This window comes from Pongo abelii, chromosome 10, assembly GCF_028885655.2.
Source record: "Pongo abelii isolate AG06213 chromosome 10, NHGRI_mPonAbe1-v2.0_pri, whole genome shotgun sequence".
Classification (NCBI taxonomy): Eukaryota; Metazoa; Chordata; class Mammalia; order Primates; family Hominidae; genus Pongo; species Pongo abelii.
In genome coordinates this window covers 103,832,767-103,847,476 of record NC_071995.2, presented here as the reverse complement: position 1 = coordinate 103,847,476, position 14,710 = coordinate 103,832,767, and the positions used below count along the sequence as shown (strand labels likewise).

Genomic DNA, 14,710 nt, shown 5'->3' with positions numbered 1-14,710 from the left:
TACTGTTCACAAAGATGCCATCACACTAGACTTATTCTCTATATTATATCTCAGAGCTTGAAAATGGAAGGTTTTTGGTTTTGTTTTGTTTTTCATTTCTGAGAGTACTATTTATAAAAATAATGGAAAAAAAAACTTAAAAATCTGCCTAAATAACTTGGCCATCACAGAGAGAGCAGGCCATATTAACTATATGATTTAGGGTTTCAGGTAATACAATCTGGATTTCAGATATGACCAAAATCCTGGCTATGAACATGCGCGTATGATACTGTAGCCACAGGTAGCATCTGCAGCATAACTAGCCTGAACTGAGATGTGTTTTCAGTGTTAAATACATACCAAATTTCTAAGATTTAGAATGTAAAACATCTCACTAATTTTTTAGGTTAATCACGTCTGGTAATATTGTAGATATACTGGATTAAGTAAAATTAATTTTATCTGTTACTTTTCACTTAATGTGGCTGCTGGAAAAACTTCGATGACGTATAAGGCTTCCATTACATTTCTAAGGGACAGCACTGCTTTAGAGCCAGAATGTCTGAGTTTATTCCTGGCTTTGGCATTTCTTAGTTATGTGACCTTAAGCAAGTTTTTGAGCCTCTGTACCTCAGTTTTTTCAGCTGTAAAATGAAAGTAACTATTCACACCCTCCACTGTTGTCATGAGGAATAAATGTGCTAATATATGTAAAACATTTACAACTCACTGGCACATGAAAAGTGCTCAATGAACGTTAGCTTCAAAAAAGGTAACTAGGACTATAGCAAAAATTAGGATATAGCTTCTTCCATTCATTAAGCCCATCCTTTTCATTTATTATGAACCTTATCTGAGAATTAAGTTCTTACTAATAAAACCTTTTCTTTCAGTATGTCCTGGACCTTTTACAGAAATGGGCTCACGGTTCTTATAATCCTAATGGTACTGGAATAATTTCCACCAAAAAGATCAAAGGAAAATATATGTAAAAGTACTGTGAAAAACCACAGCACATCAAAGTGAAAAGAAAACCTACAGAATGGGAAAAAAGTATTCACAAATTCTATCTAATATGGATATAGTACACAAAATATACAAAAAACTCATAAAACTCAACAGAAAGACAACCCAATTAAAAAATTGACCAAGGACTTGAAATAGACATTTCTCCAAAGATCATATACAAATGGCCAATGAGGACATGAAAAGATGCTATGTGTTATTAGGGAAATGCAAAACAAATCCACAGTGAGATATGTCACTCCATATTAAGATGGCGCGCACACGTGTGCACACTCTGTCTCACAGATATGTGTATATATATATATATGATATATATAATCTCATATATGATATATAATCTCATATATATGATATATGTAATCTTGTATATATATGATATATATAATCTCATATATATATGATATATATAATCTCATATATATATTTAATGGAAAATAAGCGTTTAGCAAGGATGTGAAGACACTGGAACCCATTGCTTGTGGGAATACAAAATGGTTCAGCTGCTGTGAAAAAATAGTTTGGCGGGCTCCTGGGTAGTTACCCAAAGGAATTAAATACAGGTGTTCAAACAAAAACTTATACGCAAATGTTCATAGCAGTCCTTTTCATGATATCCAAATGGTGGAAATAATACAAATGCCCAACAGCAAATGAATGGATCAACAAAATGTGGTAGAGTTGAGCATTCCAAATCTGGAAATCTCAAATGCTCCAAAATCTGAAAATTTTGAGTGCCAAATTGATGCTCAAAAGAGATGCTCATTGAAGCATTTTGGATTTTGGGATGCTCATCCTGGCAAATATAATGCAAGTATTCTAAAATCTGAAAAAAAAGCTGAAATCCAAAACAATTTCAGATACAGGATACTGAACCTGTATATACGTATGATGGAATACTATTTGGCCTTAAAAAGGAACAAAGGACTGATAAGTGCTACAACATGGATGAACGATGAAAACATTGTGCTAAGTGAAAGAAGCCAGGTACAAAAGGCAACATACTGTAGGGTTCTGTTTATACGAAATATCCAGAGTAGGCAAATCCATAGAGACAGAAGACAGACTAGAGATTGCCAGAGGGTGGGAGGAGGAATGAGTAACTGCTTAATGGGGATGGAGTTTCATCTGGGATGATAAAAATGTCCTGGGACTAGATAGTGGTAATGGCTGCACAAAGTTATGAAGACACTAAACATCACTAATGATAAATCTGACGTTATGCATACGTCACCACAGTAAACATACCCCTGCAGTGGAATAGGTTCTGAGACCATTTAGAGGTCACACAGAAAATCAGAAGATTTAAAAAGAGAAATCGATTCCCAGACAAGATGCCTGAATAGGAACAGCTCCAGTCTGCAGCTCCCAATGAGACCAGCACAGAAGGCAGGTGATTTCTGCATTTCCAACTGCGGTACCCAGCTTATCTCATTGGGACTGGTTAGACAGTGGGTACAGCCTATGGAGGGCGAGCAGAAGTAGGGTGGGGTGTTGCATTACCCAGGAAGCACAAGGGGTCGGGGAACTCCCTCCCCTAGCCAAGGGAAGCTGTGAGTTGAGGGACAGTCCTACCCAGCCCAGATACTAGGCTTTTGCCACTGTCTTTGCAGCCTGCAGACCAGGAGATTCCATTGAGTGCCTACACCACCAGGGCCCTAAGTTTCAAGGACAAAACTGGGCAGCCATTTGGGCAGACACCGAGCTAGCTGCAGGAGTTTTTTTTTTGCACCCCAGTGGCATCTGAATGTCAGCGAGTCCGAACTGTTCACTCCCCTGGAAAGGGGACTGAAGCCAGGGAGCCAAGTGGTCTTGCTCAGTGGGATCCCATCCCCACAGAGCCCAACACACTGAGATCCACTGGCTTGAAATTCTCACTGGCAGCACAGCAGTCTGAAGTTGACCTGGGATGCTCGAGCTTGGTGGGGGGAGGGGCATCTGCCATTACTGAGGCTTGAGTAGGTGGTTTTCCCCTTAGAGTGTAAACAAAGCCACCAGGAAGATCAGACTGGGCTGAGCCTGCCACAGCGCCATAAAGCTGCTGTAGCCAGACTGCCTCTCTAGATTCCTCCTCTCTGGGCAGGGCATCTCTGAAAGAAAGGTAGCCCCAGTCAGGGGCTTATAGATCAAACTCCCATCTCCCTGGGACAGAGCACCTGGGGGAAGGGGTGGCTGTGGGCGCAGCTTCAGCAGACTTAAATGTTCCTGCCTGCCAGCTCTGAAGAGAGCAGCAGATCTGCCAGCACAACGGTTGAGCTCTGCTAAGGGACGGACTGCCTCCTCAAGTGAGTCCCTGACTTCTGTGGCTCCTGACAGGGAGACACCTCCCAGCAGGGATTGACAGACACCTCATACAGGAGAGTTCCAGCTGGCATCTGGTGGGTGCCCTTCTGGAATGAAGCTTCCAGAGGAAGGAGGAGGCAGCAATCTTTGCTGTTCTGCAGCCTCCGCTGGTGATACCCGGGCAAACAGAGTCCAGAGTGTACCTTCAGCAAACTCCAGCAGACCTGCAGAAGAGGAGCCTGAAGGAAAACTAACAAACAGCTATAGCATCAACATCAACAAAAAGGATGACTACACAAAAACCCCACCCAAAGGTCGCCAGCATCAAAGACCAAAGGTAGATAAATCCACAAAGATGAGGAAAAAGCAGCACAGAAAGGCTGAAAATTCCAAAAACCAGAATGCCTCTCCTCCTCCAAAGGATCACAACTCATTGCCAGCAAGGGAACAAAATTGGACGGAGAATGAGTTTGAAGAATTTACAGAAGGAGGCTTCAGAAGGTGAGTAATAACAAACTCCTCCAAGCTAAAGGAGTATGTTCTAACCCAATGCGAGGAAGCTAAGAATCTGGATAAAAGGTTATAGGAACTGCTAACTAGAATAACCAGTTTAGAGAAGAACATAAATGACCTGATGGAGATGAAAAACACAGCACAAGAACTTCGTGAAGCATACACAAGTATCAATAGTCGAATCGATCAAGTGGAAGAAAGGATACCAGAGATTGAAGATTAACTTAATGAAATAAAGTGTGAAAAAAAGATTAGAGAAAAAAGAATGAAAATGAATGAATAAAGCCTCTAAGAAATATGGGACTATGTGAAAAGACCAAACCTACATTTGATTGGTGTACCTGAAAGTGACAGGGAGAATGGAACCAAGTTAGAAAACACTCTTCAGGATATTATCCAGGAGAACTTCCCCAACCTAGCAAGATAAGCCAACATTCAAATTCAGGAAATACAGAGACCACCACAAAGATACTCCTCGAGAAGAGCAACCCCAAGACACATAATCATCAGATTCACCAAGGTTGAAATGAAGGAAAAAATGTTAAGCGCAGCCAGAGAGAAAGGTCACATTACCCACAAAGGGAAATCTATCAGACTAACAGCGGATCTCTCTGCAGAAACGCTACAACCCAGAAAAGAGTGGGGGCACACATTTAACATGCTTAAGGAAAAGAATTTTCAACCCAGAATTTCATATCCAGCCAAACTAAGCTTCATAAGCAAAGGAGAAATAAAATCCTTTACAGACAAGCAAATGCTGAAGGATGTTGTCACCACCACACCTGCTTTACAAGAGCTCCTGAAGGAAGCACTAAATATGGAAAGGAAAAACCAGTACCAGCCACTGCAAAAACATACCAAAATGTAAAAACCATCAGCACTATGAAGAAACTGCATCAACTAACAGGCAGAATAACCAGCTACCATCATAATGACAGGATCACATTCACATATAACAATATTAACCTTAAATGTAAACAGGCTAAATGCCCCAATTAAAAGACACAGACTGGCACATTGGATAAAGAGTCAAGACCCATCACTGTGCTGTATTCAGGAGACCCATCTCACGTGCAAAGACACACATAGGCTCAAAATAAAGGGATGGAGGAAGATTTACCAAGCAAATGGAAAGCAAAAAAAAAAAAAAAGCAGGGGTTGCAATCCTAGTCTCTGATAAAACAGACTTGAAACCAACAAAGATCAAAGAAGACAAAGAAGGGCATTACATAATGGTAAAGGGATCAATGCAACAAGAAGAGCTAACTATCCTAAATATATATATACCCAATACAGAAGCACCCAGATTCATAAAACAAGTTCTTAGAGACCTACAAAGAGACTTAGACTCCCACACAATAATATTGGGAGACTTTAGCACCCCACTGTCAATATTAGATCAACAAGAAAATTAACAAGGATATTCAGGACTTAAACTCAGCTCTGGACCAAGTGGAGCTAATACACATCTACAGAATGCTCCATCCCAAATCAACAAAATATACATTCTTCTCAGCACCACGTTGCACTTATTCTAAAATTGACCACATAATTGGAAGTAAAATACTCCTCAGCAAATGCAAAAGAACAGAAATCACAACAGACTGTCTCTCAGACCACAGTGCAATCAAATTAGAACTCTGGATTAAGAAACTCATTCAAAACTGCACAACTACATGGAAACTGAACAACCTGTTCCTGAATGACTGCTGGGTAAATAAATAATGAAATTAAGGCAAAAATAAATAAATTACTTGAAACCAATGAGAACAAGGACACAGCATACCACAGTCTCTGGAACACAGCTAAAGCAGTGTTTAGAAGTAAATTTATAGCACTAAATGCACACAGGAGAAAGTGGGAAAGATCTAAAATCGACACCCTAACATCACAATTAAAAGAACTAGAAAGTTGGGCATGGTGGCTCATGCCTGTAATCCCACCACTTTGGGAGGCCGAGGCAGGTGGATCACCTGAGGTCAGGAGTTCGAGACCAGCCTGGCCAACATGATGAAACCCTGTCTCTACTAAAAATACAAAAAATTTGCTAGGTGTGGTGGCAGGCGCCTGCAATCCCAGCTACTGGAGAGGCTGGAGCAGGAGAATCACTTGAACCCAGGGAGGTGGCGGTTGCAGTGAGCCAAGATCATGCCATTGCACTCCAGCCTGGGCAACAAGAGCAAAACTCCATCTCAAAAAAAAACTAGAGAAGCAAGAGCAAACAAATTCAAAAGCTAGCAGAAGACAAGAAATAACTAAGATCAGAGCAGAATTGAAGGAGATAGAGACACGAAAAACCCTTCAAAAATCACTGAATCCAGGAGCTGGTTTTTTGAAAAGATTAACAAAATTGATAGACCGCTAGCCAGACTAATAAAGAAGAAAAGAGAGAAGAATCAAATAGACACAATAAAAAATGATAAAGGGGATATCACCACTGATCCCAGAGAAATACAAACTACCAACAGAGAATACTATAAACACCTCTATGCAAATAAACTAGAAAATCTAGAAGAAATGGATAAATTCCTGGACACATACACCCTCCCAAGATTAATCCAGGAAGAAGTCGAATCCCTGAATAGACCAATAACAAGTTCTGAAATTGAGGCAATAATTAACAGCCTACCAACCAAAAAAAGCCCAGGACCAGATGGATTCACAGCCAAATTCTACCAGAGTTACAAAGAGGAGCTAGTACCATTCCTTCTAAAACTATTCCAAACAACAGAAAAAGAGGGACTCCTCCCTAACTCATTTTATGAAGACAGTGTCATCCTGATACCAAAACCTGGCAGAGACACAACAAAAAAAAGAAAATTTCAGGGCAATATCCCTGATGAACATCAATGCAAAAATCCTCAATAAAATACCAGCAAACTGAATCCAGCAGCATATTAAAAAGCTTATCCACCATGATCAAGTCGGCTTCATCCCTGGGAGGCAAGGCTGGTTCAACATATGCAAATCAATAAATGTAATCCATCACATAAACAGAACCAATGACAAAAACCACATGATTATCTCAATAGATGCAGAAAAGGCCTTCGATAAAATTCAACACCCCTTCATGCTAAAAACACTCAATAAACTAGGTATTGATGGAATATATCTCAAAATAGTAAGAGCTATTTATGACAAACCCACAGCCAGTATCATACTGAATGGGCAAAAACTGGAAGCATTTCCTTTGAAAATTAGCACAAGACAAGGATGCCCTCTCTCACCACTCCTATTCAACATAATATTGGAAGTTCTGGCCAGGGCAGTCAGGCAAGAGAAAGCAATAAGGGTATTCAAATAGGAAGAGAGGAAGTCAGATTATCTCTGTTTAAAGATGACATGATTGTATGTTTAGAAAACCCCATCGTCTCAGCCCAAAAACTCCTTAAGCTGATAAGCAACTTCAGCAAAGTCTCAGGATACAAAATTAATGTGCAAAAATCACAAGCATTCCTATATACCAATAATACACAAACAGCCAAATCATGAGTGAACTCCCATTCACAATTGCTACTAAGAGAATAAAATACCTAGGAATACAACTTACAAGGGATGTGAAGGACGTCTTCAAGGAGAACTACAAACCACTGCTCAAGGAAATAAGAGAGGACACAAACAAATGGAAAACCATGCCATGCTCATGGATAGGAAGAATCAATATCGTGAAAATGGCCATACTGCCCAAAGTAATAGTGCTATTCCCATCAAGCTACCATTGACTTTCTTAACAGAGTTAGAAAAAACTACTTTAAATTTCATATGGAACCAAAAAAGAGCCCACATAGCCAAGATAATCCTAAGCAAAAAGAACAAAGCTGGAGGCATCACGCTACCTGACTTCAAACTATACTACAAGGCTACAGTAACCAAACAGCATGGTACTGGTACCAAAACAGATATATAGACCAATGGAACAGAACAGAGGCCTCAGAAATAACACCACACATCTACAACCATCTGATCTTTGACAAACCTGACAAAAACAAGAAATGAGGAAAGGACTCCCTATTTAATAAATGATGTTGGGAAAACTGGCTAGCCATATGCAGAAAACTGAAACTGGACCCCTTCCTTAACACCTTATACAAAATTAAGTCAAGATGGATTAAAGATTTAAATGTAAGACCTAAAACCGTAAAAACCCTAGAAGAAAACCTAGGCAATACCATTCAGGACATAGGCATGGGCAATGAGTTCATGACTAAAACACCAGAAGCAATGGCAACAAAAACTAAAATTGATAAATGGGGTCTAATTAAACTAAAGAGCTTCTGCACAGCAAAAGAAACTATCATCAGAGTGAACAGGCAACCTACAGAATGGGAGAAAATTTTTGCAATCTGTCCATCTGACAGAGGGCTAATATCCAGAATCTACAAAGAACTTAAACATATTTACAAGAATAAAACAACCCCGTCAAAAAGTTGGTAAAGGATATGAACAGACATTTTTCAAAAGAAGACATTTATGCGGCTGACAAACGTGAAAAAAAGCTCATCATCACTGGTCATTAGAGAAATGCAAATCAAAACCACAATGAAATACCATCTCACACCAGTTAGAATGGCGATCATTAAAAAGTCAGGAAACAACAGATGCTGGAGAGGATGTGGAGAAATGGGAACGCTTTTATACTGTTGGGAATGTAAATTAGTTCAACCATTGTGGAAGACAGTGTGGTGATTCCTCAAGGATCTAGAACCAGAAATAACCATTTGACCCAGCAATCCCATTACTGGGTATATACCCAAAGGACTATAAATCATTTTCTATAAAGATACATGCACACTATGTTTATTGCACCACTATTCACAATAGCTAAGACTTGGAACCAACCCAAATGCCCATCAATGATAGACTGGATAAAGAAAATGTGGCACATATACACCATGGAATACTATGCAGCCATAAAAAAAGAATGATTTCATGTCCTTTGCAGGGACATGGATGAAGCTGGAAACTAACTCATTCTCAGCAAACTAACACAGGAACAGAAAACCAAACACCACATGTTCTCACTCATAAGTGGGAGCTGAACAATGAGAACATATAGGCACAGGAAGGGGAACATCACACACTGGGGCCTGTTGGTGGGTGGGTGTCAAGGGGAGGGATAGCATTAGGAGAAATACCTAATGTAGATGACGGGTTGATGGGTGCAGCAAACCACCATGGCACATGTATACCTATGTAACAAGCCAGCATGTTCTGCACATGTATCCCAGAACTTAAAGTATAACAAAGAAATCTAGGTTACCTGATTTAAACAGCAAACTTCTGAAAGTGACCCACAAAATATGCATGTGTTAAGTTTTCACTTATAAGGGAATTTTACAAAATACCTATGAAAGTTATTCCAACTTGAGGGAAATTGTTTATGATCTATATTCAAAAAATTAAATTCATACCCATTAATAGGGACATAAAAGTAACATTTCTTAAGCTTTGTCTACTTAAATTCCCATACACACTTTTCATTAACTGTCATAACCACCTCTTGGAAGTGGGGGTTCTTACCACAGTTTTACAGATGAACCAGTTGTAAGAAGTCTGGGTGACTTGCACAAGATCAGGTGAGGAGCCAGGGTAGAACTCAATCTTGAGTTCTCTGATTATAAGTCTTACGGTTTAATAAGTCTAACTGCACATATTTCAAACTGTAGCCTTTTGTTGGGGGCGGGGGAGTGTAACAGTTTTACCGAGATATAATTCACATATAATTTAAATGTACAATTCAGTGGTTTCTAGTATATTCAGAGTTGTACAACCATCACCACAATCAATTTTAGAACATTTTCATCACCTCAGAAAGAATACCCATTATCCCCTGGCAACCCACCCAGCCCTAGGAAACCATTAACCACTAAAATTGCCATCTCTATAGATCTGGACATTTAACATATAAATGGAATCATAACCATTTTTTCTACAAACTATATTTTTGCTTTCACCTATAAATGTATAGTAATAATTTATATACCATGTTAATTATTCCAACACGAGTACAATACAGTAGAAATTTATACCCACTTATCTAAGATAGCAATAAATTCTCTCATATAGTTTATTTTCTAGGATATGTCAACCTGATTATTAGATGATGCTTAAAATACTGTTAAATATATTCTGAAGGCCCGGCACGGTGGCTCATGACTGTAATCCCAGCACTTTGGGAGACTGAGGCAGGCAGATCCCCTGAGGTCAGGAGTTCGACACCAGCCTGGCCAACATGGTGAAACCCCATTTCTACTAAAAATACAAAAATTAGCCAGACATTTTGGCTGACACCTGTAATCCCAGCTACTCAGGAGGCTAAGGCAGGAGAATCGCTTGAACCCGGGAGGCAGAGGTTGCAGTGAGCCAAGATTGGGCCGCTGCACTCCAGCCTGTGTGACAGCAAGACTCTTTTCAGAATAAATAAATAGTAAATAATTAAAAAAAGGAAATATATTCTGGAATACCTTCTTAAACATTATTCCTCTTTTACCCAAATTGATAAGAGTTTTGTCAAAATCCCTTCACTATTTTCTCACCGCTACTCCATCTTTTTCAATAATGTTAAATTTAGACTAAGTTGATCTTGCACTTCAGGGACATTATAGTTGCCAATGGATGTTTGTTGAGAGGGAGGCTGTACAGAATATAACCCATCCATATTATACAGCAGATCTATTGAGAATTATAATGGTGTCTTTTTGGGTAAGTTGCAGAATCCTGTGAAGTTAAATCTTCTTACTTGCTATATAATCTTCCATTATAGGTACCCTGAGCTTTAGCTACACAGGTTCCATAAAGGCAGAAAGCAGGACACGTGGTCACACAGAGCTATCTCACCTCACCCTCTAACAGGCGTTATCTCTATTTGGGGGAATTTGTTTTTATTCTGGACTTCTACAAACTCTTCTAGGAATATTAAATTTATCCAACATTTGTGACATAATGTATCTTTTAAAATTTCAGGTTGATAGATCCACAGACTCAAGTATCAAGGGCCAATGTAAGTACCTCATACAGGTTCATGTTAGTGATTACTCCTTAATTCACCTTTGTATCTACCTTAAACACAGCCTAGGCACTTAATAAAGATCTGCCACTAATAGGACTAATAGGATACTTTTTCTCATGACTTTTCCAGAGAGTAACCTTGTCAGTTTTTAATTCTAGTAGTTGTATGATCTGTTGCCTTTTTTTCCCCCCCCAGTTTGAACTTACCAGTGTCACACAATTTGCTGCTCATCAAGAAAACAAGAGACTGGTTGGTTTTGTCATCCGTGTTCCTGAATCCACTGGAGAAGAATCTCTGAGTACATACATTTTTGAAAGCAACTCAGAAGGCGAAAAGGTCTCTTTTTCATGTGAAGATCCCATAATATCCCAGTCCAAACAAGTCCATTTTAAAAGAGTTTTCTGGCATTAGTTCCTTGGATATTTAGTTGATTATTCTGCATGTCTCCATCCAGGAGTTCAGATAATACCTCCTAAGAAGGCCTCACTGAAAGAAAACTCGATTTAAATTTCTCTGTGGAAAATACCTATCAACCAGAATAGGGTGAATGAGGAAGAACTTTAATGGCAAGACATATTATTTAGTCGGGATATAAGGAAATGTTGAAAGCAGTTCCCCTCGAATGTGTTCTTTAAAAAAAAATTAAGGCAAAAGCTACAATAGAGAATAATTTAGTCTCAGAGAGCAAACCAAGGAAGATATTAGAAAAGTTACACACAAGCTGTTGGTTTAGTATGAAAAACTTTGACTCTATCTGCGACTTAGAATTTATCACAATTAACCAATCTTTCAGTAAATTATCTGTTTGCCACTGTGTATGAACATATCGTGGCTAAATACATTTAAGAGAAGAAAAATTCCTATTAAGAACTTTAAACACTGGAATTACCTGAGTTTCACTTACCTGGAATATTTTTTGTATGGCATAAATTGGCAACAGAGGTCAGGACAGTTGGACGCAAATGCCCCGGGCCCTATGTGATGAGTCTCCTGCAGCCAGGTCCTGTGTTCCCAACTGGGAACAGTGAGCACAGTGACCTCACTGTACTCCCAAATCACATTTGTTCTAAAATTTTATCCTTCTCTACCTTTGCCAATCACTACTTTTCTTGTCTTTTGCAGATATGTTATGCTATTAATTTGGGAAAAGAAATTATTGAGGTTCAGAAGGTAAGATGCATTCTAGTGCTGGTTTAGTAGCTACTCAAAACACATCTGTGTACCCATACTAAGAGTCTTTTCAAAAAGAAAAGTGATGTTCACTGGAAAGTGTGGCCAAGTTTGGGATTTCCTTTTAAGTATTCTAACCACCAGACGTTCTTGATCAGCTAGTTCCATGTTCACTGTTAACATGTGAGGACTTCTTATTACTGCTGGAGCTCCTGCTTATCTGTTTTCTTGCTTGCATACTAGTTGGCTAGATTTCCTTTCTTTCAGATTAAGATAAGTACCCACCATGTGCTCTAAGGCCTTGCTCCTCAGGAGTATGATCACATGCCCCACAGCATTGACAGACGTCACCTGGGAGCTTTTAAGAAATGAGGACTCTGAGACCTCCCTGTCTTTCAGCAGCTTTTAATCTTTTGTTCATTCAGCAAATTTTTGAGAGCCTAGTTTGTGTAAGAAAAGCCCTGGAATTATAGTGAACAAGACAGATACAGTCCCTGCCCCCAGGGGGCTTCTAGTTCAGCAATGTACAGAACTTTCTGCAATAATGGAAATGATTTATATCTGCACAATTTAATATGCAGATTGAATACGGCTAGTGTGACTGAGGAACTGGATTTTTAAATTTAACTCAAATTTACATAGTAACATGTAGCCAGTGGCTACCATATTAGTGCAGTTCAGTCTGTTGGAGAGGTCAGGAAGACCAAGGACTAAGGCCACATACATGAAATAATGGCAAGCACTGTAAGCTAGTATTTAATGGTATTGGTCAAAAGTTGGCAAACTTTTTCTATAAAGGGCCTTTATGTTTTTGGCTATCTCCCTTGCAACAAATTCAACTCTGCTATTATAAGACAAAAGCAGGCCAGGCGTGGTGGCTTATGCCTGTAATCCCAGCACTTTGAGAGGCAGAGGCAGGAGGATCACCTGAGGTGAGGAGTTCAAGACCAGCCTGGCCAACATGGTGAAACCCCATCTCTACTAAAAATACAAAAATTAGCCGGCACACCTGTAGTCCCAGCTACTCGGGAGACTGAGGCACAAGAATCGTTTGAACTGGGGAGGCGAAGGTTGCAGTAAGATCATACCACTGCTCTCCAGCCTGGGCGATAGAGCGAGACTCTGTCTCCAACCGCCCCCATCCCCCCCCCCCCAAAAAAAGCAGCAGCAGCATGGACAGTAGGTAAATAAATGGCCGCGGCTGTTTTCCAATAAAAATCAAGTGGTTAGCCAAATGACCATAGTTTGCCAACTTCTGGTATAGATTAAACGTGAGAAAAGAAAGGAGTTTAAAGATAGAGAAGACAAAAGTTTTGTGAAGGAAGTTCCTCTATGGAATCTTTGGGAAGATGATACAAATTGACTATGTAAACAATATTTTGGCTCAGAGGAAAACAGTCTAGATTCTAGAAGTGACATGCCTGAGTTTGAGAAGCAAGGAGACTCAGCTGAAGGCACACATACACAAGAGTAAGGAGAAACAAGACTAGATTACAGAACATATTGAAAGCCAGGCCAAAGGGGTTTAAATGCATCTTAAGCCTTTTCTTTTTTCCCTCTTAAACTCTCCTAACTTCAGGATCCAGAAGCACTGGCTCAATTAATGCTGTCCATACCACTAACCAATGATGGAAAATATGTACTGTTAAACGATCAACCAGATGACAATGATGGAAATCCAAATGAACATAGAGGCGCAGAATCTGAAGCATAACTCACTTGCGCCTGTGGGGGAAGAGCAAACAGGAAGGAGAGCTACCTCCTAAGGGTTTTAACTTCTCTGACATACAGGCACACTGACCTGATTTCCGAAGGCTGACAATCGTTTGTGGAATGTAATCTTGATGCCTTGATACTGAGACTTGGGAGGGAAACTAAGAAATGGTTGACAGCGTTCCCACCCATCTACAATGTTATTTTAGGTGCTTTGTGGGTAAGTCTTTTTTCTTAGATTGCGCTAAGATTTCTTAGATTGTTCAGCGCTCAGAACAAAAGTTTGAAAAATGCATTGTTCACATGAATGTCATCTCTTTTCAGTTTCCAGTATCCTTTTTAAAAAATGGCAAAAGCCTAGATTTACAATTTGATGAACACTAAATATTTCCTATTAATATAATCTATTTTTGTATTTTACTTAATGAGCTTTAAGTGCCTGTCTTTCTGAAAATTGTGTATTTATAATTCAGCTTATCTCATAATTGGACCTAATAGCATTTCTTTGTGCAGTTAGGTGATAAGCACTGCTTTGAGGCCCAAGCACTAGTAGAGATGCGCGATGCAGGTCTAGTTTCGGTAACTGTTCCAGACATCAAGCAATAAAAAAATGAATACCACAAAAGATGTTTGATTTTACAGTGGAGCCTTACTGAACCAGCATTCAGAAGTTTAAGGTCCTCCTATGTATGAGAATTTTTAGTAGTGGATCACTGTGGACAGGGTGCAGCTCTACCAGTTCCTGTTTCTTCTGAGCCAGACCCTCCTTCAGGGAAGGGACCAATTAATTTTAAAACTCACTTGAAGCACAGCTGGTCATGGGGCTTGGTATAAAGTTCCTATTTCCACCCTGATACTTCCAATTCCTGGAACCCCAGCCCACTCCCCCATCCCTCCTCCCTATGAAACTAGTATGATGATTTTGAATCGGTACAGTGTGTTTAACTGTAACTAAGTTCAACAGACTATTATTATCTTTGTAATAAATTAACCTAGCAATAAAAATTATTCTGTTTC

At 39.5% G+C, this 14,710-nt stretch overlaps 1 protein-coding gene across 3 annotated transcripts in view; it reads left to right on the top strand.

The window, feature by feature from the left end:
* Positions 1-14,710, top strand: part of APPL2 (adaptor protein, phosphotyrosine interacting with PH domain and leucine zipper 2) — a 63,329-nt gene extending 48,619 nt beyond the window's left edge. The window contains exons 18-21 of one of the 3 annotated variants that reach the window (XM_054528182.2): positions 10,765-10,801; positions 11,006-11,146; positions 11,933-11,980; positions 13,772-14,710. In XM_054528182.2, the coding sequence (XP_054384157.1) occupies positions 10,765-10,801; positions 11,006-11,146; positions 11,933-11,980; positions 13,772-13,780 (235 nt within the window). In that variant the 3' untranslated portion in view covers positions 13,781-14,710. Of the gene's footprint in view, positions 1-875; positions 10,251-10,764; positions 10,802-11,005; positions 11,147-11,932; positions 11,981-13,559 lie in introns of those variants that run through there. The other 2 variants (XM_024256499.3, XM_024256501.3) reach the window with 2 other exon arrangements.